General features: G+C 39.3%; 2 protein-coding genes across 15 annotated transcripts in view; both read right to left on the reverse strand.

Annotated features, from left to right (window-relative positions):
- The window catches only part of LOC105233125 (endothelin-converting enzyme 2), a 789,700-nt gene that overhangs the window by 195,108 nt on the left and 569,191 nt on the right, over positions 1 to 25,401 (reverse strand). The window lies entirely within an intron of this gene.
- LOC125776616 (uncharacterized) overlaps positions 415 to 25,401 on the reverse strand; it is a 468,092-nt gene continuing 443,105 nt past the window's right edge. The window contains exon 2 of the mRNA XM_049450003.1: positions 415 to 24,790. Coding sequence (XP_049305960.1) covers positions 1,241 to 3,076 — 1,836 coding nt within the window. The 5' untranslated portion in view covers positions 3,077 to 24,790 and the 3' untranslated portion in view covers positions 415 to 1,240. The remainder of the gene's footprint in view (positions 24,791 to 25,401) is intronic.

Below are 25,401 nucleotides of genomic sequence, written 5' to 3' on the forward strand. Positions count from 1 at the left end.
TCGACTCTAAGTTTACATACCGAGGAATGCTAATTGACGAGAGCTGCAGTAGGTTGGCTTTGAAATTCTGCCAGCTAGTGTTGAGGCGCAATGGAATCGACTCATCCCAATCTAGTTTTTGAATCCAAAGCTCTTGCAATAAGATTTTTGCTTTGGTAACTAGTGGGGCTAATAATCCAAGAGGATCGAAAAGGCGAGCGGAGACTGACAATATGTTCCATTAGTGGCTCGCAGATCATTAAAGTTGGCATCCAAAACAAATCGAAACAAATCCTCTTTCGGCAACCAATGGATTCCTAGTGTTTTAGTAGAATTTTTGTCATTGAAACTTAATGACTTTTCAGTGCAATTACTATCGAAAAATTTAGGGTGGTTCGAAAACCACTTTGTTAAAGTGAATCCTGCCGAGTTTAATATTTCAATTACTTCACTTCTTATAAGATCTAGAGACTCAAAATTTTCAGATCCTGTTAATAAGTCATCAACATAAAAGTCTCTTTTAATGGCCAATGAACCGAGTGGGTATTTCATTGTATTGGCATCACTGAGCATTTGCAAACACCGTGTTGCGAGAAATGGAGCAGGCGCAGTGCCGTATGTTACGGTGTTAAGACGAAAAATTTGAATTTGCTCAGAAGGATGCTCTCTCCACACAATAAGCTGACAATTTCTGTCTTCTTCGTGCATAATTATTTGGCGGTACATTTTAGTAATGTCCGCTGTTAGTGCATACTTATGTAAGCGAAAACGAAGAAGAGTTGAGTATAACTCTTCTTGGATGGTTGGACCTACCATCAAAAGTTCATTCAACGCTATTTGAGTTGAAGATCGACTCGAACCATCAAATACAACACGTAATTTGGTTGTTGTGCTCTCGGGCCTTAAAACGCATTGATGCGGAATGAAGTAGTGTGGCTCACTCGGGATCTTATTGTTCGTTGGGCTCATGTGACCCAATGCTTTATATTCATTCATAAAGTCCAGATACATTTTACGAAGTTCTGGATCTTTTAATGTCCTTCTCTCCAGGGCCTGAAACCGCCGAACTGCGGTTTCATATGAATGACCGAGTAACTTACGGTCAGCTTTAAAGGGCATTCTAACTTGAAGCCGTCCTGAAGGCAATACTTGAGTTGTATTTACGAAAAATTTTTCACACTCTTGTTGCTCTGGTGTGAATTTGATGCCATTTGATTCTGAAGGTAATTCTTCTAACGCCCAAAATTTTTGGACCACCGAATTAATCATCTTCAGATTGGCATAATGTGCTAGTTGCAGAAGGAGGAGGACTTAGATTGCTAGCATATTTGCCAGACACAACCCACCCTAAAAGGGTTTTCTGTAGCGTTGGTTGATTAGGGCCACTTTTAATTTGGCCAACCGCTAACAGTTCGAAAAAGGTTTCTGCACCCAATAAGATATCAATCTTTTTTGATTTATGGAATTCTGGATCCGCCAATTTAATATTGCGCGGAATTTTCCAGCCATTAACATTTATGTTATGGTCTGGATGATTAGCCGAAATGCAACGCATTATCCAGAATTCTGCCGAAAATTCGTAATTATTTGCCCGCGACTTAACAAACGCGCTTGGTTTTGTCCCCACTTTCGTGTTGGAATTTCCAATTCCTATTATATTCAACGTTTTGTGTTGGCGACGAATCCGCAACTTTTGTGCCAAGTCCTCCGTCATAAAGTTGACTTGGGAGCCTGAGTCCAATAACGCTCTCGCAGGCAGGTATTCACCATAACTGGTCCTCACTTGAATAACAGCTGTCGCCAACATTACCCGATCCGGCATACTCGCTGTATGCATGGCATGTGTGGTTGATGGTTGCGGATGAGATGCAGCGGGGAAGGAAACCGGGTACTGGTGTAACAATGTGTGATGCGATCGATTGCATACACGACATCGATCCGCTCTACACTTGGACACAGTATGCCCCTTACGCAAGCAATTTATGCATAAGGGCACCGATTTCACAAACTCGAACCTCTGTTGTACCGGAAGCGCCTTGAAAGTGGGGCAGGCAGTTAAAGGATGTTCTTTTGACTTGCATTTTTGACAAGTTGGCTGCTTTGCCTCTGCAGCAACTAAAGCTGATTTAGTCCTGTCCATGTGTGGCTGCTTCATGTGGCTCGTGCTGGTTGTGGCTCCGGATTTCGTTCTTGAACAAGATGCTCCTTCCGCTGCTAACTGCTGAAACCTTCTATTTAAGGTTGCTTCGCAATCCTTCCATAATGGTAAGTGATCGTAGTCAAGTTGGTCTTCCCACTTGGATCGGGTGGCAGAGTCAACCTTTGTCATAACTATATGTATTATAATGGCGTTTGTTATTTGCTTCTCATCGCCCAGAGATAGCAAAGAGTCATAAATGGCAGACACTTCATCAATCATTGATCGCAATGAAGGCGCGGATGGCTTTGGGATGGTTGGCAGCTCAAAAAGTTTAGATATTGTATTGAAAAATATCAAGCACTTATTATCGTAAACTTTTTTGAGACTTGCCAACGCTTTCGGATAATTTTCATCCGACATCTGAAACGCTTTAACTGTTCCCAGAGCCTCTCCAGATAGACAATTTACCAAATGGTTAAATTTTTCTATATCTGGGATATTTGGATCATTATGAACCAAGCTCTCAAACAAACTCATAAAATTTTTAAATTCTGAATATTCTCCCTTGAATTTCGGCAAATTCATTTTAGGGAGCCTTGAGCTGTGAGAAGCTACGAAGGATGTTTCGGCAATTGACGTTCGGTTTTTGGCTAAAATATTTTTAATTATTGATTTCGTTTCAACAATTATGTCCTCTAACTCCCCTCGGACCATGTCGTCTTCATCAATCTCTTCAATTTTAGATTGGCATTTCATTAGCTTTTCGCTATGTGAATTTAATATGTCGAGCCGACATTCCAATTCAATTGGATCTAACGACATGGTTTTTTCTAAAAGGCCTGTCTTTATTCGCAAAATACTATTTTTTGCCACCGTCCTTTGACGCTTTAATGACTTTAAGTCGATTAACTCCTTACTTGGAGAGAGGTTGGCGATAGTTGGCTTTGGCTTGCTCATTTTGCTTGTTTAAATTAAATTTCCGGAAAAAAAAACTACAACGGTTGGCAACAGATATATTAAGAATCGATACCGAAAACGAAAAAAAATATATAAAGCGATTCTCAAATATACGAAAGCCAAACCAATAGTAATAAAGGTTGGCAACAAATATATTTGGAATCGGCTACGAAAACGAGAAAAAATAATATCGATTCCCAAGTATATGAAAGCCAAACCGATGAGTTATGCAAAATGAGCACTAGCACAGTCGAAAACTTAACGCGAAAAAATATTGTCCAAGAATTAAATTTGCGAAGACAGGAGATAATATGCGAAAAAACTGACCGAATTAAAATTTTAAAATTAGGCGATTTACAAAAAGGTCGCACCTTAATATAGGCAAATCCGCAATCCCAAAATCCCTTCACATTCACTTCAATATAAGTATAGTATATAATACGTATATGTAAAATATATAATATATGTAGAAAACGATATATATATATATGTGTAAATAGGCGTGTAATGTGAAAAGGGAGAGCCAAAAACTGAAAGTGTGCGTTTGCAGTTTTATTATTATTGTTTTTTGTTTGCACCACTTTCAATAATTCGCACTCGTTACCTGGTGCGTCGGCTGTTTGCCGGCGCTTACGTCCCTCTGGCACAGGATACAGCGGCAGCTCATTCCCACGATGACTTAAGCAGCAGCGGATAGACGGCAGCAACGAAGTTATACCAGTGGCGGAGTAATGGCAGCAGCGGAGCGACGACAGCAGCAACAGATTGACGACAGCAGCAGATTGAAGGCAGCGACGTGATGGCAGCAGCGGAGTTATAACAGCAGCGGAGCGACGACAGCAATAGATTGAAGGCAGCGACGTGATGGCAGCAGCGGAGTTATAACAGCAGCGGATTGAAGCACCAAAAAGTTGCGGATAGCGGTGGAAACGGTTTGTCGTTTTTACCGGCACTTTACCGGCTTTACCGGTTTTTTAATTATGCGGCACTTTAAACAGTTTATAAAACTGTTTCCTTTTTTTTCAACAGTAACGTATTTATAATATTATTTTTGGTATTTCAAAAACTTTTGAGCTTTTATTTGCGCCCACCACTGTTCCGCATATAAAATTCACCTTCCACCTTAGTACCACCTTTTATTTTAATTCTTTCTTCTTCGCTTTGGTGAATTTTTCACTTTACACTAAGCACACACTCCACAATTTTTCTCCTTTTTTTTCTCTTAGGATTTTTATGCTGAGGTAAGTATACGGTAAGTATTTTAGCACTTGATTTAACACTGTATGTATATGTATATATTTTTTCCACAGATTTCCACTGCACTTATATTATATGTATGTAAATGTATATTTCGTTATTTTTATTATAGGTTCCACTTATTATATTTTTGTATTGGACTGCACGCACTTCAAATATATTTTAACTATATGTATGTACATATATGTACATACATATATATGTTTTTATAGTTGGATCCTTAATCCTTTTTATAATATTTTTTTTTTTTTTTTTAACTTGCCACTTCACTTAATCGTGAGAACCGTGAGAACCGAAAACCGAAAACGACATTTGGCAATTGGTTGCGAAAAAGATATTTTATATTGTATGTAGTTATTTTAATTTTCTAATCACGCTCATGTCCCTGCTTGGGCGCCATGAAAAATTTCTCAAGAGTTTTTGAGATAAAAATAATAGTCGGGACACGTGAAATCACTAAAATTAAAATTCAACCAATTGCCTGCACTTTGGCTCACGATACTGTGAAGAAAAATAAGCGAACGAACGAGATAGCGAAAAATAGAAAAACGCGTGCGGATTCAATTGCGGTCAAATAACAATAATTTCTTTATTTCAGCTCATCTAGTTACTTAGCCTAAGTCTTAAAACTAACGGGATAGAACAGTTGGAATGGAAGTATACAGGTATGTACAAAAAGAGGTGAGTAATTCATTTTAACTTAAAGTAATAGATTATGGTAAGTATATTTAATATTATTAGGGTAAGTATACAATACTAATGCAATTCAATATTTATAATTTTTTACAATTCATTTTTCTTAATTTCAGTTTTAGGTTTAAATATATATTTTGTCGCTTGACGCAACAGCGACTTCAACGCCAGGATGGGCAAAGAAGGTATCTTTGCCACTACGGTCGGAAAATTCAGCCTCCACGAGGAAACATCCCCAAATGGGTTTAGGCTGATCGACTTCGCCGGGGCCCGAAATATGGTTATCTATAGTACTAGATTCCAGCATAAGAAGATTCATGAAGCTACCTTACTGTCTCCGGATCGAAAAATTACCAACCAGATCGATCATGTTGTGATAGACGGAAGACACGTCTCCAGTGTTTTAGATTCGCGTGCGCTCCGAGGTCCCAACATCGACTCGGACCACTATCTTGTGGCAGCTAAGATTCGCACTCGCCTCTGTGCAGCAAAAAACGCACGCCAACAAACACAAGGAAGGTTCGACGTCGAGAAGCTGCAATCGCAACAGACAGCCGAACGATTCTCTATTCGGCTTGCACTCCTGCTCTCTGAGAGCACTCGTCAACAACTCGGTATAAGGGAACTGTGGGACGGCATTTCAAACTCCTTACGTACAGCTGCAACCGAAACCATTGGTTTTCAGAAAGTGCAAAAGAACAGCTGGTATGACGGGGTGCCGTGTTGCAGCGGAGAGAAAACAGGCTGCCTACCTCGCAACGTTACGATCGACCACAACACGTGCGGGATGGGATAGATATCGAGAGTTGAAGAGGGAAGCGAGACGCATTTGCAGACAGAAGAAGAAAAAGAGGCCGAAATGCGTGAGTACGAACAGCTTGATAAGCTGGCCGACAGGGAGAATGCTCGAATATTCTACTAAAAAATGCGGCGGCTTACAGAAAGTTTCAAGACCGGAGCATACTCCTGTAGAACCCCCGAAGGTGATGTAGCCACCGATGCCCAGAGCATACTTAGATTATGGAGGGAACACTTCTCCAGCCTGCTAATTAGCAGTGAACACATAACACCAGGAGAAGGCGAACCCGATTCCCCAATCGATGACGATGGAGCAGACGTTCCATTAACCGGCCGTGAAGAAGTTCGAATAGCAGTTGCCCGCCTGAAGAACAACAAAGCGGCGAAGGCCGATGGATTGTCGGCCGAGCTATTCAAACACGGCGGCGAAGAACTGATAAGGAGCATGCATCAGCTTCTTTGTAAAATATGGTCGGACGAAAGCATGCCCAACGATTGGAATCTAAGTGTGCTCTGCTCAATCCATAAAAAAGGTGACCCCACAATCTGCGCCAACTACCGTGGGATAAGCCTCCTCAACATCGCGTACAAGGTTCTATCGAGCGTATTGTGTGAAAGATTAAAGCCCACCGTCAACTAACTGATTGGATCTTATCAGTGTGGCTTCAGACCTGGTAATTCAACAACCGACCAGATATTCACCATGCGCCAAATCTTGGAAAAGACCCGTGAAAGGAGAACCGACACACACCACCTCTTCGTCGACTTCAAAGCTAATTTCTACGGCACGAAAAAGAGCTGCCTTTATGCCGCGATGTCTGAATTTGGTATCCCCGCAAAACTAATACGGCTGTCTAAACTGACGTTGAGCAACACGAAAAGCTCCGTCAGGATCGGGAAGGACCTCTCCGAGCCGTTCGATACCAAACGAGGTTTCAGACAAGGCGTAACCTATCGTGCGAATTTTTCAACCTGCTTCTGGAGAAAATAGTTCGAGCTGCAGAACTCAACAGAAAAGGTACCATCTTCTACAAGTGTGTACAACTACTGGCGTATGCCGATGATATTGATATCATCGGCCTCAACACCCGCGCCGTTAGTTCTGCTTTCTCCAGACTGGACAAGGAAGCAACGCAAATGGGTCTGGCAGTGAACGAGGGCAAGGCGAAATATCTCCTGTCATCAAACAAACAGTCGTCGCCCTCGCGACTTGGCACTCACGTCACTGTTGACAAGTTGAAGTTGTAGATAATTTCGTCTACCTTGGAACCAGCGTAAACACCACCAACAACGTCAGCCAAGAAATCCAACGCGGGATATCTCTTGCCTACTTCGGACTAAGTAGGCAATTGAGAAGCAAAGTCCTCTCTCGAAAAACAAAAACCAAACTCTATAAGTCACTCATAATTCCCGTCCTGCTATATGGTGCAGAGGCTTGGACGATGTCAACAACGGATGAGTCGACATTGCGAGTTTTCGAGAGAAAAGTTCTGCGAAAGATTTACGGTCTTTTGCGCGTTGGTCACGGCGAATATCGCATTCGATGGAACGATAAGCTGTACGAGATATACGACGACAATGACATAGTTCAGCGAATTAAAAGACAGCGGCAACGCTGGCTAGGTCATGTTGTCCGGATGGACGAAAACACTCCAGCTCTGAAAGTATTCGACGCAGTACCCGCCGGGGGAAGCAGAGGAAGAGGAAGACCTCCACTCCGTTGGAAGGACCAAGTGGAGAAGAACCTGGCTTCGCTTGGAATATCCAATTGGCGCCACGTAGCGAAAAGAAGAAACGACTGGCGCGCGGTTGTTAACTCGGCTAAGCGGTGTCTACGCCAATTAAGAAGAAGAAGAAACACTACAACGTGAACAGTATGTTCAGATTTCTAAACAGTCCTTAACGGCTACAATTGTAAATAAAATTGATACAATTAAGCAGGCTTACTCAGATGTTGCTTTAGCAAGAAGTTGGGTGTTTCGGTGGCACCAGACCATTTTGGAGGGCCGGGAAGATGTCGCTGATGATGACCGTGCAGGGAGACCTGCGACTTCGACGAACACTGACAATGTAACTCGTGTGTATTCGTTTAATTACCCAGATGTTAAATTTATCAAAAACTGTAGTTCATGACAATGTGCCGGAGTGCCAAAAGTGCTCACTGACGACCAGAATTTGCGGCGAGTGGAAGTATACCAAGAAAAATTAAACATGTGCGAAAGTGACCCCTAATTTTCGAATAACGTAATCACAGGTGACGAGTCACTGATTTTTTAGTAAGATCCCTTTTTTTTGATTCCTTGTCTGAAAGGGCAGATGAAAGGCAAGCATTTTGAGACGACAGATGAGATCCAAGCAGTATGCACATCGGCTCTCAAGGTTATTTTGGAGAATGTCTTCCGTGACGCCTTCAATGATTGTAAATCGCGCTGGAAGCGATGCATCGACGCAGAGGGAGCCTATTTTGAAAGTCTTTAAAGAACTGTAGCGATTGGTTCAATTTTTTTTTTTTTAATTCGACTAATTCGTATTACTTTCCGTACAAACCCTATGTTTTATAATTAAAACGACCACGTTTTATTACTTAACAATAATAAACATTCCGCATTAAATTTCCTGGGTTTTTTCCTTAAAAAGTAGGAAACCTCGAAATGGATCACCCTTGGTATGTTAACATGTGTTTGAACCAGTTTTTGACGAACTTTTGTCACTCTTCTAAATATGTGTTCTGCGTATCAACAGCCTCTTTAGGTATCGACCAACGAATGAAAGCAAAATATGAAGAATTAAAATTGAAAGTTAAAGAAGAATTGAAAAAGGCAGATTCTATATGTCTTACCACAGACATTTGGACTCATCAGCACACAATGTCACACAACTCATTATTTGAAAGGTAAATTTTATTCTTAAATTATATGATTATACCCCGTTTTTTTCAGATTATGAAATGACTTCTTATGAACTTGGTGCGTACTATTTAACCGAACGAAAAACAATTCCATATTTAATAGGAAGATTAAATGAAATCTGTGAAGAGTGGGGGATTGATAAAAATAAAATCAGTGCGGTGCTGTCAGACGGAGGAGCCAACATAAAAGGGGCTATCAAAAAACACTTTGGTGAAGCAAAACATGTTTCATGTATTGGTTGCACTCTAAATAATGTTGGACAAAGTCTTATTGAAGTTGATATTACACAGCCGGCATCTGAATCTGATCAAAGTGAGATGCTTAAATCCCTCGATGAAAACGATAGTGATACGGACGGAAATTTACTCGTCAAGGTTAAAAAATAGTTAAATTTTTTAGATGTAGTGAAAATGCTTCTCGAGAATTGAAAATTTTACAAGAAAAATCTGGAAAACCATCGTTAAAATTAATACAAGAAGTTAGAACTCGCTGGAACTCAGGCTATGAGATGTTGGACCGTTTTATTAATCTCGCGGATTACGTGAATCAAGCTCTTCTTAAAGTTCAAAGAGATAAAACTTCACGATCAAAGCCACCAGATGTTTTATCAGGTGATGATCTTGATACGCTTATTGAAATAAAGGATCTTTTTTATTCTTTGCGGTTTGCTATACATGAAGCTCGTGACTTTGAGTAAATGTATTCCACTGGTAAAACGACTTCAAGAAGTACGTAATTTTTTTGTTTTACTATTTATCGTTTTATATAATACATTTAAAGTGAGGTGATCTGATTTTTAAAACTAATTACTATCATGAAAAAATAATAGATGAAAAGAATACTATCATAAAAGAATAATTTTAATTAACTGTATAATTTTTATTTTATTTTTTTTGCAGAAAACAAATCAGCTTAATCCCATCACGACAGTTGGTAAAGAATTAAAGAAAAAGTTAATGGCTGAATTAAAGCAAAAATTTTCCAACATTGAGTTTGTTAAAGTGTATCACATCGCAACGCTTCTTGATCCTCGATACAAAAAAATTGGTTTCCAGAGTATCTTTAGCTGTTCACGTGCTATAGAGACTGTGGGTACGTCATTGACATGGAAAATTTATTAAACTATAGGGAAAAATTAATTTTTTTTATTATTATAATACTTTAAGTAGTATTAATATGTTATTGGAATTTTATACGTATAGGTTCACTGGTAAAAGAGGAGGTGAAAGTGTCAAAAAACTTAGCTATTGAGTGTGATAGTCGGCTAACTATTGATGATCAACAGCCATCAAACAAAGATAAAAATTTCTGGGATTTTTTGGATCAAGCTGTACAATCGAGTAATCCGTACTACGACAATTATGAAGCGGGTGGAGTACCAATTGAATTAAGGCAATTTATTAATCGGCCGATAGTAGATAGAGGTAGTACACAAGATCCATTACATGTTTGGAAAAGTATCGAAAATGAGTATCCTCACGTATCGAGGATTGCAAGAAAATACTTATCAATTGTTGCGACTTCAAGACCTTGTGACCGTTTATTTTCGCATACTGGGCTAACTGCGAATCAAATTCGCAGCCGGTTAACGCCAGATCACTTAAATATGCTTCTGTTTTTAAGATCTGTCCCGGAAAATGTATGGTTTTCTTAAACTGACAATTAGCTTATTGCTTATTTAAAAACTTATTTTATTAAACTTCTTTAATTAACTTGAATTATTTAAAAGAAAATTTAAATGAAATGTAATGTTCTTGGTACCTTATTTATAAACAAAACAATATAATTGTTTTTAACTATTTTTGTGTTTTATTTAATCGATTTGAATTATTCATTCAATTTATGCCTTGTGATTTAATAAATAAATTTTTGTCCTTTTAATTTAAAATCGATTAGAATCGAAAGAATCGATATTTCCCCCCGGATAATCGATTCTTAGAATCGAAAAATATAGAAAAATAGTCAGAATCGAGAATCGATTCTGTAACCAATCTTGCCATCCCTAGTCAGCACTATTTTGCTCACATCAACTCGCAGACAGCGGTACAGGAAAGCAAGACAGTTTTTGCATTACATGCTTATGTTGATAAGGTACCCAAATGCAAATGACAAATCGAATACTCGGGCAACTTTGATTCCACGGCGAAGAACTACATATAAAGCATTTGAGCACATAGGTTACAATTATTCAAAATCAAAAACCAAATTTATACATTTTTGTAGCGAAAATATAATTGAGCGTTCCGAGGGACAATGGCTTATTTGAATGAGTCAATAGAGTAATCCTTTCTATGTTGGAGAAGTTGTCAACTACGATCCTTATCCAATTATCGATGGTACAAAAAACTATTAACGTTCATGTTCTTTCGTCAACATAATTTAAGCCATATAAGCTTATGTTTACAGTGAAAATTAAAAGTAAAATGTCAACTGACTTGATAAAACTGAATAGGATTTAACTTTCTTAAATTATGTGCTTTTTATTTTAAAGGAAACGACTTTTTTTGAACGTATGCAATGTTTACACATACAAGCTATTTTATTCAATAAATATAGTTAAAAAAAAAGTAACGATGGGCAAATTCGGGTGCAACCGAACATTTTATACTTTTGCAACCAAGAACCAAAGCTAGGGAAATAGTTTAAATTGTAAAATCTGTCGTATAGAGTAAAGTCAATCTGAAGATCGAAAATCATTATTGTAAGTATATGGCGGCTAAAGGGAAGTATTGGTCCGACTCATCCCATTTTTGACATACAGACTTACCATTATAAGAGAAGAATTACTCTTAATTTTAGTTATATATATCACACATTAACCGACCTTTTCGATCAACTATAGGTACCTATGCGGAGATTCCACGGAAAATCAAGACCGACTCAACCCTCAGCGGTTGGAAATATCGTCACTAAAATACTTAATAGTCAAAGTGGTGAAATGTTGCTACAACTAAGCGGAACCGTGATTCCAACTGACTCTCAGGAGACCATGAAGAAATATCTTGGGGATCAAGCCAACGTTAAACTTCTGACCTAGGAGAATCTACTGGACAGCAAAGACTTTGATAAAGTTACAAGCAAGGAAGAAGTATGCTCACAGTGAGTGTTAGGTAACCTTGAACTGACGATCTTAATAGTTAAGAACTTAGAAAGTCTTATGGAGACATCCAAACAACTCTCATTAAACTCCCGGTTGAGGTAGCTAGACAACCACAGCGATTCTTTAAATGTGTCGAATATGGACACACTGCAAAAAACTGCACAAATGAGGTTAGGTCTAGGACTTGCAGAAGATGTAGCGAAGGTGAATATCAGACCAAGGACTGCACAAATAAACCGAAATGTTTACTCTGCCTGGCTGGATTCAAAGAAGCTAAGCATTTCACTGGAAGCGTCAGATGCCCGGTATATATGAGATTCTTAGAACTCAATCTTAATCCTTGTCAAGCGGCACAGGACCTGCTAAAACAGACGATCAGCGAACCATATAAAACTAGGCGGAGGGTAAACTCGTTAAGTGACACAGAAAATAAGGCTGATGTATGGAAATGTAACCCTAGCTTCCCTCAACTGGAGTCTACATTCTCTTTCAATGGCTTTGTTCGAGCTAAAGTTAGCGACATATATATGTATATATTTTATTGCTATTTACCCCCCAGCATCATTAATGAAGAATTTAGGAATAATTATCGACAGCCTTGTGACCGATGCCCGAGGTTGAACTAAATAGAGTAATATTTATTGAATGAGGATGCAAAAGAACTAATAGTAGGGGCATGGCCTTACTAGAAGCTTTTACTTCCTTTGATCTTGAGCTGCTCAACACAAGTAACCAATGCACATTCAACAAAGGTGGGCGCCAAACGGTGATAGACCTTACCTTCGTAAACTCAAGCCTAGTTCGTAAATCTAAATGGCAAATTAGCGATATGTACACTCTTAGCGACCACTATGTCATTATATTTGAGATAATTTCTTCGCAAACACTGCTCCACTTATAGACCCTTTACCTTTGGGCCTGCTACTCTTCGCGACAACATGCGGTCGGTTAATCAAGCGGTTCATTGATAACGGGCTGCATTATAACTGCATGCTACATATCAATATCGAAGCTTTCACGGTGCAATCATCATCCCTTTTACTGGTGGAACGACACAATTGCTCAACTACCAAATGAATGCCAAAAAGTAAGACGCTTATACCAAAGGTCACGTGGTACCCGCGAATACAATTCTCTACAAGCAAGATTCAAGACCAAGAGGAAGCTCTTGAATGGATTTGTTTTAGTACTCTGTAAACGCTGGCAAGAGGCTATGAACAGAGAATACGATTCGTTTATTAGAAAACAAACATGGGCATTAACTGATGCCAATTGGAAAAAAATTGCAAAGGGGTGTAGCCAGCGGTATGGCGTTGATTACAACGAAACGTTTTCCCCTGTTGTAGGTTATGCTACCATACGAATGCTGTTTGCATTGGCAGCTGAAAAAGAACTACATATGCATCAACTGGATGTATCAACGTCGTACCTTAGCAGCGAGATAGACGATGAGGCGTATATGGAATAGGGTGGGTCGATTCCGGACTTTTTCGATTCGGGATTTCTAATAGTGCGGAAAAGTTGCTTTAGTACTTCCTGATTCCAATGCAACTTTTTGTTTTGAGATCGGATTGCATCTTCAACCCCAACTCCGGCCTTGAAATTTCGCAAATTCGCCTAAAATCGTAAAATTGTCTACCTAGCGCCTGAAATACGCATCTCATGGCAAAATGTATAAAACAAAAGTTATTTGTCACATCATTTGCTACCGAAATGGTATGTGATCATGGACGTAGGATAAACCGTTCCCGAGATACGAGCGAAAAGGCGGCGCGCCACAGCGCAAGGTGAAAATTGCTGCAGCTCTCAGCTAATCTGTACTGGTCACCCAAAATCCACCGCGTGGAGGTGGCTGCTCTTCGGGTTCCTCCCAAGCCCAACCCAACCCAACCAACCTACGATATGTCAGGCTTGTTTTAGTCTGAATCTGTGTCGAATTTATTGATAAAATCAGATTTTGTACTAAACTTTGGCACTTGTTGCCTAGATTTCAGTGTAGAGCGTACAAAACGATCACGAGATTGGGGGCCAATAACTTTAGAAGATGCCTCTGTCACCAGTTTGACGGTTCTCTCGATTGCCGACTGCCACGGTGTGAGAGGGGAATTCACTAAATTTCCATACCTCTGCAGTGTCTCCCGACAGCCCTTTTATGAGTTCTTCGTTAGAAACTGAACAAAGAACTGGTGGAACAGTCAAGGTAATAGTCTTCCAGTTAATCATATCGTAATAGTTATTAGCTTTGAAATTCAGCTTTGGCACTTTATTACATGTAACCCTTTCATTTACAGTGCCAGACTCTGGTTCTCTGGCTGCCAGAAGACGGTCAAGGGCCAACTTTCTGACTTCTATCCGTTCGTCAGTCATCATACTAAGGAGAATGTGAGCAAAGAAAGCATTCTGTTGAATGGATGAATCAACAACCTTGCGCAGTTTAGCAGGTAAGTATCTCGACCTTTGAATTGCATCATAGAGATGGCCATCTTTGATTGAACTGCTGAATCTTATTGAGAACCACAAAGGTGAGTAAACTGTAAGTATGTACTTGACCAAAATCTTTATTTCCTTTGTTGGTTTGTCAGTAGAAATGTATACTCTCAGAATTCTATTTGCACAGGTGAGCCAGCGAGATTTGCACATGTTACCTGGATGCATCGACGCTAAATCTGAGGAACATTGACCGGAAATAACAGCTTCTGATATTTTATAATGATAAGCTTGATCTGTGCCAAGTTGGGTCGGATTAATAACCTCAGAAGGTAATTGGCAGGATGGAAAACTTTCAAATTTGACAACAGGCAAATTCTCACAATCAGGGAGCAGTTTACCTATGTCGCCAAAGAATGTATTTGGACTCTTTGAGACACCATCTATGTGTTCGAAAAGAGCACGAAATGGAAGTTCGTTGAAATGTAGAAGACAAACAACCCACTGTAATGGCCTACCTATTCTTTCTTCTAGTTTCCGAATGACTCCACCTTTCCAACCTAATTTCGTGTTGGTGCAATCAGCACCGACAACTTCTAGATGTTCCACATCAACTGAATTCTCTTCTGAATGTTGCCATATAGCTTGCGTCTCATCCTCAGCTTACCCGAAAGGAGAGGTGACGTGGCCAAAGTAATGACAACCAGGTTCCGCTATAAGAGAAATATGTTCCTCTTTGACAGTGTCGCGGTAGTACCTTTCACCTTCGCTGACTTGTGTAAGTGTATTGTCTTTGCGGCCGTCAAAATACAGCCCATATATAGAGTCAATAGTTTCGGTGTTTTGGAGCTTAACTCCAACACTTTTTTTTGCCCGACTAATCTTGCATTTGTCAGTGACACAGCTAGCCTGATCCTCAGTTATCAAACCTGCTTTTTTGGCATCCAGAAAAGCAGATGAAACAAACAAAGCTGCTGCTCTATCACTTACTCCAATTCTTTGGGCAGCTAAATCAGTGTGTTCTAATACTAGTGTGTTTTGTTTGGTTTTAGAGAATGGAAGAGAAAATTCATCATCAGCATCGTTTTTGGAAGAATCCATTTGCGACGCACCTACATTGTTGTCGTCTGTATGAGAGTCTGGCTGATCTGAATGGTAACGTGTTCTAGCTGATACTTTTCTGGTAAGTTTTGATGTTGAATGACGTTTTGAAAGCTTTTCTTTAGCGATTTCAAATAATTTTCCGGCAGAAGAGACAAAGTCGTCTCTTTTAGAGCTCAAACTTATTGGGTTCCTTAAAAACATTTGTTTAAGAGTCAGAAATTTCTTAATGTATGTGGTGAGCATTTGTACAACTCTGGTGTGTGAAACTATCGGAATAGATGGCTTTTTAAAAGTCAAGTCAACCTTTTTTGCAACTATATCTGTAACCTCTTTACTCCTAGGTTCATAGTTGTCGCCTCGGGGTCGGCCTACACGAAATCTTTCAAACTGATAACACAAAAGAACATCCTGGTAAGTAGGTAACTGGGACTCAGAGAGATTGTACGGATATATGCCAAACACAGGATATTTCTGTCTAAATTTAAATTTAGACACAGACATTTTGAGTTCTGTGTTCTGTTGAGAGATTATAAGTGATAGCACTCGGCGAAATCACCGACAAGAGTGAAGGAACTCGGTGAAAAAATATTTATGTGGAGACCAGTCCGAACGTGTCGTATGGCGCAGGGAAATGAATGTAAGTGATAGAACTCGGCGGAATCACCGACAAGAGTGAAGGAACTCGATGAAAAAATATTTGTGTGGAGACCTATCCGAACGTATTTTTGGCGTAGGTGAATGAATGTGAGTGATAGCACTCGGCGAAATCAACGTCAAGTAGTATGGCCGCAAGCCGATTTTCACCTTGCGCTGAGGCGCGCCGCCTTTTCGCTCGTATCTCGGGAACGGTTCATCCTACGGCCATGATCACTTATCCCATTTCGGTAGCAAATGACGTGACAAAAAACCTTTGTTTTATACATATTGCCATGAGATGTGTATTTCAGGCGCTAGGTAGACAATTTCACGATTTTAGGCGAATTTCCGAAATTTCAAGGCCGGAGTTGGGGTTGAAGATGCAATCCGATTTCAAAACAAAAAATCCATTAGTTTTAAGCAGTGTCAGAATGAGCCATGCTTTTATGCGAAAAATGTTGATAAAAATTATAACTTCATTGCTGTTTACGTTGACGACATTATCGTGGCAAGTTCGAGCGAGGCACACCTATTGGCGATAAAGAGACAAATCGCTGAGAGTTTCGATATTGTTGACAAAGGCAGGATCCAACATTTTCTTGGAATGAAGATTGAACGTATTGGCAGCGTAGGCGATATATCTGTTGGTCACTCCCAATACGTGCAAAATTTCTTGAAGCAGTGTGGTATGGAGAAGTGTCGTGGGGCATCTACTCCACTTGATCCTGGTTTCAAGATTCAATGTTCTACAATTGAATGCGAAAGGGTAAATGCTACAGAATCCCAGTTGGCGCGTTGATGTATTTAGTAGTAACGACAAGGTCCGACATCTTACATTCAGTCAGCAAGTTGGCGCAAAGGAATTGCGATCCTCAGATTGAACATCAGCAAAACATGTACTAAGGTATATTTCTACTACGAAAAATTTAAAGCTTCATTTCAGAAAGACGCGTAAGCAAGCAGAGGGCTTCGTAGATGCAGATTGGGGTAGCAGCGTAGATGACAGAAGGTCCTATACCGGCTATGCATTCACTCTGGCAGGTTGTGTATTCTCTTGGGAGAGTAAGAAACAGGTGACAGTTGCTTTAAGCAGTACCGAAGCTGAATACATGGCGTTATCGGCGGCAGCCAAAGAGGCAGTTTATTTGAAAAATTTGTTAAGTGAAATGGATTGCAACAATAGCAAGAGGGCGCTCACAATGTATGGTGATAATTTGAGTTCACAACATTTAGCGCAGAATCCAGTTAACCACAATCAAAGTAAACATATTGATATACGATTTCATTATTACGAGAAGTTGCAAAAAATAATGTAATTGATTTAAAATATTTAAGTACAGATAATATGCCAGTAGATATTTTGACTAAAAATCTTTGTAAATCAAAACATGTAAAATTAATTGAATTACATGGAATGAAACAATAACGAGTCCCTTATGAATTATGGCATAGCTATTATATTTTGATAAATTTTTACTTGAATAAATTAATATAATATAATAGCTGACCAAGAAGTTTAGGTACTGACAAACTATGCCCTCAAACATCACTTGTTGATGCAGGTATTCTCTCATCTTTGCATAGACTCTGTCTGATTGAATGACAGTGAAATACAAGTCAATTTGAAGTGGCTATATATACATATGTAAGTATTCTATATTTCATAATATTTTGTTAAAGCTAAAAGCGTAGTATGCAGGTGTTGTATTTATTTCGTTTTTATAATTTTTTTAATATAGCATACATAAAAGTGTTCATTTATTTCAATGGAATCCAAAAAAACAAAAACATATGAAAATTCACGCCACAGCGTAAATTATCCAACTCAAATAAAAACAGGTATTTATTTCCAATTTGTAATTATTTCCCCTACTTAGGGTTGTGCGCTGGGTTTGGGACCCGCCACGTAAAAAAACACCCCCAATGAAAACCAACAATCAGCTTGCTGTTGTTGACTCGGCTATAATCGCGTAAGCGGTGTCTACGCCAGTAAAGAAGAAGAATTATTGTCCGTCCGTACATCCATCTGCGCAAGCTGGTAACTAAAAATTTAGATATACATATTCTCGGCAATGTAAGACGGTTGGCATTGTCCACAAACCGCAATTAAGCAGAAACTTATAAATTGCCATACCTAAGCGCAAAATGAACAGTGAGTGTGGCCCCGTTCAAAATTGCTCAAAACAAAGCCACGGTAAAATGTTGCAATCTGGCAACTGAAAACTTTATTGTAAAGTTTAACCTTTCTGATGCTATATATACTCAGAACGGTTAGACATACGAGCGCTATTTGTGTTGTTTACCAATCGAGGACGTAGATCACTCCAAGACAAGCTTCGTTCAGTTCTTGTTCCGGAAACTATTGCTGGCAAACTGATATTGCAAAACCGTCATGTGACCTATAGTGGGATTGAGACAACTAAAGTCATAAGTATGACTACTAGCATATATTCAATAGTGCAATAACATTTAACACAATTTGTTAGCCGCTTGAACAGTTTTTGTTGAATTTGGACATTTTATGGATATATGATGGACTACTCTAAGGACATTATTCGTGCTAAGGTTTATTCTGTTATATTAATAGCTTTTTGATTTGTGTACTGAAAAGTGAAAGTATCAAATGTAGTTTAAAATTGTGCTATATGAGAAGTACTTATGTCTACTACTTGCAATCCGATTTCACCCATTTTCACACTGTGACATACATATTCCTAAGAATGCTACGAACTAAGTATAGTCGAAATCGGTCGGTCGCGTCAAGAGATATTAAATTTTACACAGCGGGTAGTACCGTTATATGGGGAGTAAAAGGGGTTTTATATCTACTTATATCATCCATTTTCAAAATGTCGCACATAGGAGTATTTGGTCTCAAAAACCGGACAAAATTATTTAAAGTTATTTTAGGAATGCAAATGAATTGGAGGTCATGTGTAGAAGTTCACGCAAGTGAGTAAAGTTCCCTGATCGCCATTCACTTGAGAGTGGAGGCCAGAAACAATACTTTTACATATGACTCAAGCAGCTCACGATTTCCGGTCTTTGACCAAGTATCCTCTGGGTAGCCTAAGAACAGCCTTTTGAAGGCGAGCTACAGTGTGAAGGCGAAACATACCTTGTTGCAGCCAAGACTCGCACCCACCACTGTGCAGCACAAAACCGCACGCCAATACACACAAGGAAGGTTCGACATCGAGAAGCTGCAATCACAACAGACAGCCGAACGATTCTCTACTCGGCTTGCACTCCTGTTCTTTGAGATCACTCGTCAACAACTTGATATAAGGGCACTGTGGGATGGCATTTCAAACTCCTTACGTACAGCTGCAGCCGAAACCATTGGTTTTCGGAAAATGCAAAAGAACAGCTGGTATGACGAGGAGTGCCGTGTCGTAGCGGAGAGAAAACAGGCTGTCTACCTCGAAACGTTACGAGCGACCACAACACGTGCGAAATGAGATAGATACCGAGAGTTGAAGAGGGAAGCGAGACGCATTTGCAGACAGAAAAAGAAGCAGGCCGAAATGTGTGAGTACGAATAGCTGGATAAGCTGGCCGACAGGGGTAATGCTCGAAAATTCTACAAAAAAAACGCGGCGGCTTACAGAAAGTTTTAAGACCGGAGCATACTCTTGTAGAACCCCCAAAGGTGATCTAGTCACCGATGTCCAGAGCATACTTAAATTATGGAGGGAACACTTCTCCAGCCTGCTGAATGGCAGTGAACGCACAACACCAGGAGAAGGCGAACCCAATCCCCCAATCGATGACGATGGAGCGGACGTTCCATTGCCTGACCGTGAAGAAGAACACCCGCCTGAAGAACACAATCTGCACCAACTACCGTGGGATAAGCTTCCTCAACATCGCTTATAAGGTTCTATCGGGCGTATTGTGTGAAAGATTAAAGCCCACCGTCAGCAAACTGATTGGACCTTATCAGTGTGGCTTCAGACCTGGTAAATCAACAACCGACCAGATATTCACCATGCGCCAAATCTTGGAAAAGACCCGTGAAAGGAGAACCGACACACACCACCTCTTCGTCGATTTCAAAGCTTATTTCTACGGCACGAAAAAGAGCTGCCTTTATGCCGCGATGTCTGAATTTGGTATCCCCACAAAACTAATACATCTGCGTAAGCTGACGTTGAGCAACACCAAAAGATCCGTCAGGATCGGGAAGGACCTCTCCGAGCCGTTCGATACCAAACGAGGTTTCAGGCAAGGCGACTTTCTATCGTGCGACTTCTGCAATCTGCTGCGGGAGAAAATAGTTCGAGTTGCAGAATTTAATCGAGCAGGTACAATCTTTTATAAGAGTGTACAGCTGCTGGCGTGTGCCGCTGATATTGATATCATCGGCTTCAGCACCCGCGCCGGTAGTTCTGCTTTCTCCAGACTGGACAAGGAGGCAAAACAAATGGGTCTGGCAGGAACGAGGGCAGGACGAAATATCTCCTGTCATCACACAAACAGTCGTCGCACTCACGCCACTGTTGACAACGTCCGGTGTGTTTAACGTGGATACCTGCTGACGACAGCCTTACTCCACGGCGCTCAAAAGCACAGCGGATCAAATCAATGCGTTGATCAGCGCCCTGAGAATGCTAATCATTTTCAGTACCAATTGGCAATGTGGAATGGATGCCACTGTTGACAGTCATAACTTTGAAGTCACAGATAATACCGTTTACCTTGGAAGCAGTGTAAACACCACCCACAAGGTCAGCTTAGAAATCCAACGCAGGATAACTCTTGTCAACAGGTGCTACTTCGGACTGAGTAGGCAATTGAGAAGCAAAGTCCTCTCTCGACGAACAATAACCAAACTCTATAAGTCACTCATAATACCCGTCCTGCTATATGGTGCAGAGGCTTGGACGATGAAAGCAAGTGATGAGTCGACGTTGCGAGTTTTCGAAAGAAAAGTTCTGCCAAAGATTTATGGTCCTTTGCGCGTTGGCCACGGTGAATATCGCTTTCGCTGGAGCGATGAGCTGTATGAGATATATGACGACATTGACATAGTTCAGCGAATTAAAAGACAGCGGCTACGCTGGCTAGGTCATGTTGTCATATTGGGTAAATAAGGGCTTTAAAAGTTTTGGTTGGATTTGGACAATTTTCGTCAAGAGGTGGAATATTTTAATTCACACCGGTTCCCTTAAAACGTTTATATACTACATGTCTAAAATAATTTAGCAGGATTTCGGTATTTGCTTTGAAGAAAGTGGTAAGTGTGCAATTATACAAAAAATTTAAGTGAGGAGACAAACATATATACAAAAACAAAAGATTCAAGCGGTAAAATGAGGTGATATATATATATATATATATATATATATATAAAATTTTCAACAACCAAAAATTATAAACTAAAATAAAAGGTGCAGTGACATATACATATATATATACATATAAAAAAAATTGAAACACGGAGAATACGAAACGGTTCCGTGTTGTGGTACCAAAATAAAACAACATAATTTACAATAATAAGAAAAAGATAAATCGTGTATAGTGTGCGGTTAAAAAAAAATAAACAAAACACCTATAGATATGCATATTCACACAATTCTGTGCTGAATACCAAAAAACAGAAAAATACCTAAAACCGGGAGCGACATATTACTTAACAAAAAAAAAAAAAATTCTACACGGTCACAAAGCTTAACACGTATATAAAATCAAATGTCAATGTGAAAAACCATTAAAAAAGGGAAATAATAAATAAAAAATAAATAAAAAATATATAAAAAAATATTAAAAAAGCCAAAAAAGCCAACCAACGAAAGGAAATTAGCAACTACGGAACTAGCAACAAAAAGAAAAGGAAACGGAGAGGAAACAAATTGGACTCAGTGGCATAAGCTATACAAATCGGCACCTTTCCAGCAATACCCCTTGTTCTTGTTAAAGCACAAGCAGGATTTCAAACAAACAAAAATTCTTAGGCATCTTACGTATGCACATAAACACGCACATATCGTGCAGACTCATATACAAAGGTCATTAACCTTTTTCTCCTTTTTCATTATTGCTTATATACGACTACGCAAGTATTTACGAGTACTAACGAGTACGAAACAATAAATTAAATATAAGGAAAACAAGAACAAACTAATACCACAACGAAATAAGAACCGGGAATAAGGAAAACGAAATACGCGTTCGTTATTGTTTCATTCATTTTTATCTTAAAGATTTCACACGTATTTATTGTTTTTAGAAGTACACTGAGAGAATTTTTTTCTCATATTTTAAATTTTCTCATATTATCCAAATGAACGAAGATTCTAAGGAATCTAAGTCGATACAATACCTAAAAGTTAAAAAAAAATATTTCTGAAGAAAAGAGCCGATGAACACCTGCAGAAGCTACATGTTCAAAACAAGCTGCTACAAAGCAAAAAAGACGAAAGATACTTCATATACTAAGATTATTGCTGAGAGTGACAGCCTAATTCGACACTGCACTCGATTCTCATCTTCACCGATTCAAGACAATTCTGAAGCGGTATTAGAAATCAAACAAGAAAAAGTAGGCAATTTCTGGACACGCCTCCAAGCTGCGTATGACGCAATTGTAGAATCTGACAAATCTGATCTACCTGGAAATTGCTTAGACCAGTACGAAGAGACGAAAGCTATGATCTCCGATCAATTGAAATAAATTAAAGCAATTTCACCTACTCCACAACCGAGACTAGAGCTGCCACAAGTTCAAAGCCAAGAGGCGAGTTCAGGCATCCATCTCAAGATGCCCGCATGTGACACTGAAATTTTGCATGGTGGTTATGAACAATGGCCGTCCTTCCGGGACATGTTTACAACCGTGTACATAAACCATCCAAAATTATCACAAGCACAAAAATTGTATCACCTCTGAAACAAAACAAAAGTCAAGCAGACGTAATAGTAAAACAGTTCGCTATTAATGACGAAAATTTCAATTTTGATTGGGAAGCCCAAAAAGCACCTTACGTAAGCAAAAGAATATTAGTCGACAAACAAGTGACAATAATAATAAATTTACCAAAAATTCCGAAAGAAACAAGCGAAGAATTTATAAAACTTCAATCCACTGTTTCAAATTGCTTGTCGGTTCTAGCGACACAGAATATTCCCCAGACATATGCACATCTGCATTACCAGAAAAACCGTTACTTTTGTTTTAGTAATCGCTCTCATCACGAAGAAAGTGCCGAACGTGGCAACAAATGAAAGATTTCTTAACTACCCAATATGAAATTGCGCAAAGGGTAGATAAAATACTAGTCAGAACTAAAAACGTTCAACACGACATAAATCGAATGTTCATTAGGCCCCAAGCGAGTAACAACAACAACTTAAATCGTTGTTTTTTCAAAACACAATCGTTCACATCCGAACAGAACAAACATATGTCTTGCGAACTGTTTAAAGAAGGGCACAGGCTGAAATCTTGCGAGAAATTTAAAAAACTAAATATTAACGAAAGAAACAATTTCGTAAGAACAAAAAACTTTGTACCAACTGTTTTTCACATGGGCATACGCTTAAAGATTGCGAAAGCAAATTCAATTGCGTTTATTGCCATAAACGACATAACACAATGCTTCATACTACAAATTTTTTCAGCATCGTTTAAAATAACGCTATTATTAAAAGAGTTGCGGCATTAATTGCAATAGCAAATCCCGACTTATAAAATTCCGAAAATTGCCAATAAGCACGACACTGCTCAAAGGCATTAAAAACTCAGACGCTACACAGCGAAAACCAAAATCATTTCTGGCCCAAAATACCTTTTTCGTTTGGATACTAAGGGGACTGGTTGCAGAACCAGTCACAACAATGACAACTCAAGTTGAGGAAATCCCAAACGAGTACTTCAATATACATCTGAAAAAATTTTGGGAGTTAGAAGAACTCCCCCTCATATCAATCACAATCCCAGAAGATCGATATTGTAAGGATTTTTAGGACCCTCGTACGGCTACCACTAAAGCTAGAATTTCCCCACACACTCGCCTTAAGGCATTTCCGCACTTATGCTATCCAACAGTTTTTAAGTATTGAAAAAACACTACTTAAAAAAGGCGAGCTGAAACCAGAATACGATAGGGTTCCAGAAGAATACCTCCATTTAGATCACATGGAGGAAGTCAGCCCTGGCGTAAAAATTATAAAAAGTAAATACTATTCATTCTACCTGCCACATCATGCAGTAATAAACAAAAAAAAAACACAAAGGTAAGAGTTGTCTTTAATGAATCAAAAACCTTAGTTTGGGGAATTCCCTAAATGACATTTCATATACGGGTTCCACGCTTCAGCCAGATTTAATGATCCTATATTAAACTGGCGTATATACAAATTCGTCTTCAATGGTGATGTGGAAAAAATGTATCGAAAACTAGCTGTTACCCTATGCGCTTCGCTCAACCTAAATCGATTAAAACTCTTGAGGGGTTTTACTTAGTGTTTTATTTCTTGTTGTAAAACTGTTACTTATTTATAAAACATTTATAAAACATATTGGTATGCAACATTTTTGGTTTTTCCACCTGGCGCGTAAATGAATAAGCACCTTGGTGTTCCCACTCTAGAGCATGCGACGAACAATTGGCAGTGGGAGAAGCACGGTTCTTCCAAATTGACGCCGCACACTTGAAACGTTTGCCCTTGCGATTTGTTGATGGTCATCGCAAAGGCAAGACGTACTGGGAACTGCAAGCCCTTTAATTTCAAACTGCATGTCCGTTGGAATTATGGGAATGCGTGGTAAGAGTACAACTTCACCTGCTGCTTGCCATTTAGTATTGTTGCTTCAATCAAATTTGGCCACAATTTTTTGACTGAAAGTCTTGTGCTATTACACAAAGTCGGTGGCTTCAGATTTTGTAGAAGTATAATGGGTGAACCGACTTTTAGGACCAAACAATGCGGTAGCAGACCGGGGGATCCAAAGAATTCAAGAATTCAGTTGGATAATTGACTACTTCATCTTGATTCAAAACGCTATCAATCGATGTATATGTTGTAGCTTCTCCTGGCAGTTTTTCTTGAATGGCAAAATTGATTTCGTTGACGTGTACATTTTTCGGTGCCATTTGCGCGTTCACTTAAATAATCGTTGCGTTGATAGTGTTGAACAATATTCGGAAATACACTTTCAATCAATTCTTCTTTCGATTGTAAAAGTCTACAAAAGTTGTTCGGGAATGTGATCAAACCGGTATCATCGATTGGTAGTTTGCCTTCGCCAATGTCCAACAACTGCTTCGAAAACGCCGCTGCGGATCGATCATTTTGCAATTAGACTCGCATGTTGATGGTAAGAGTCAGCCTTTGAACATGTCTCCACAAAACTGAGGATTTTAAACATGCGTTTATTTCGTCGGCAGGAGTTG

The sequence above is a fragment of the Bactrocera dorsalis genome, chromosome 2 (genome assembly GCF_023373825.1).
Source record: "Bactrocera dorsalis isolate Fly_Bdor chromosome 2, ASM2337382v1, whole genome shotgun sequence".
Classification (NCBI taxonomy): domain Eukaryota; kingdom Metazoa; phylum Arthropoda; class Insecta; order Diptera; family Tephritidae; genus Bactrocera; species Bactrocera dorsalis.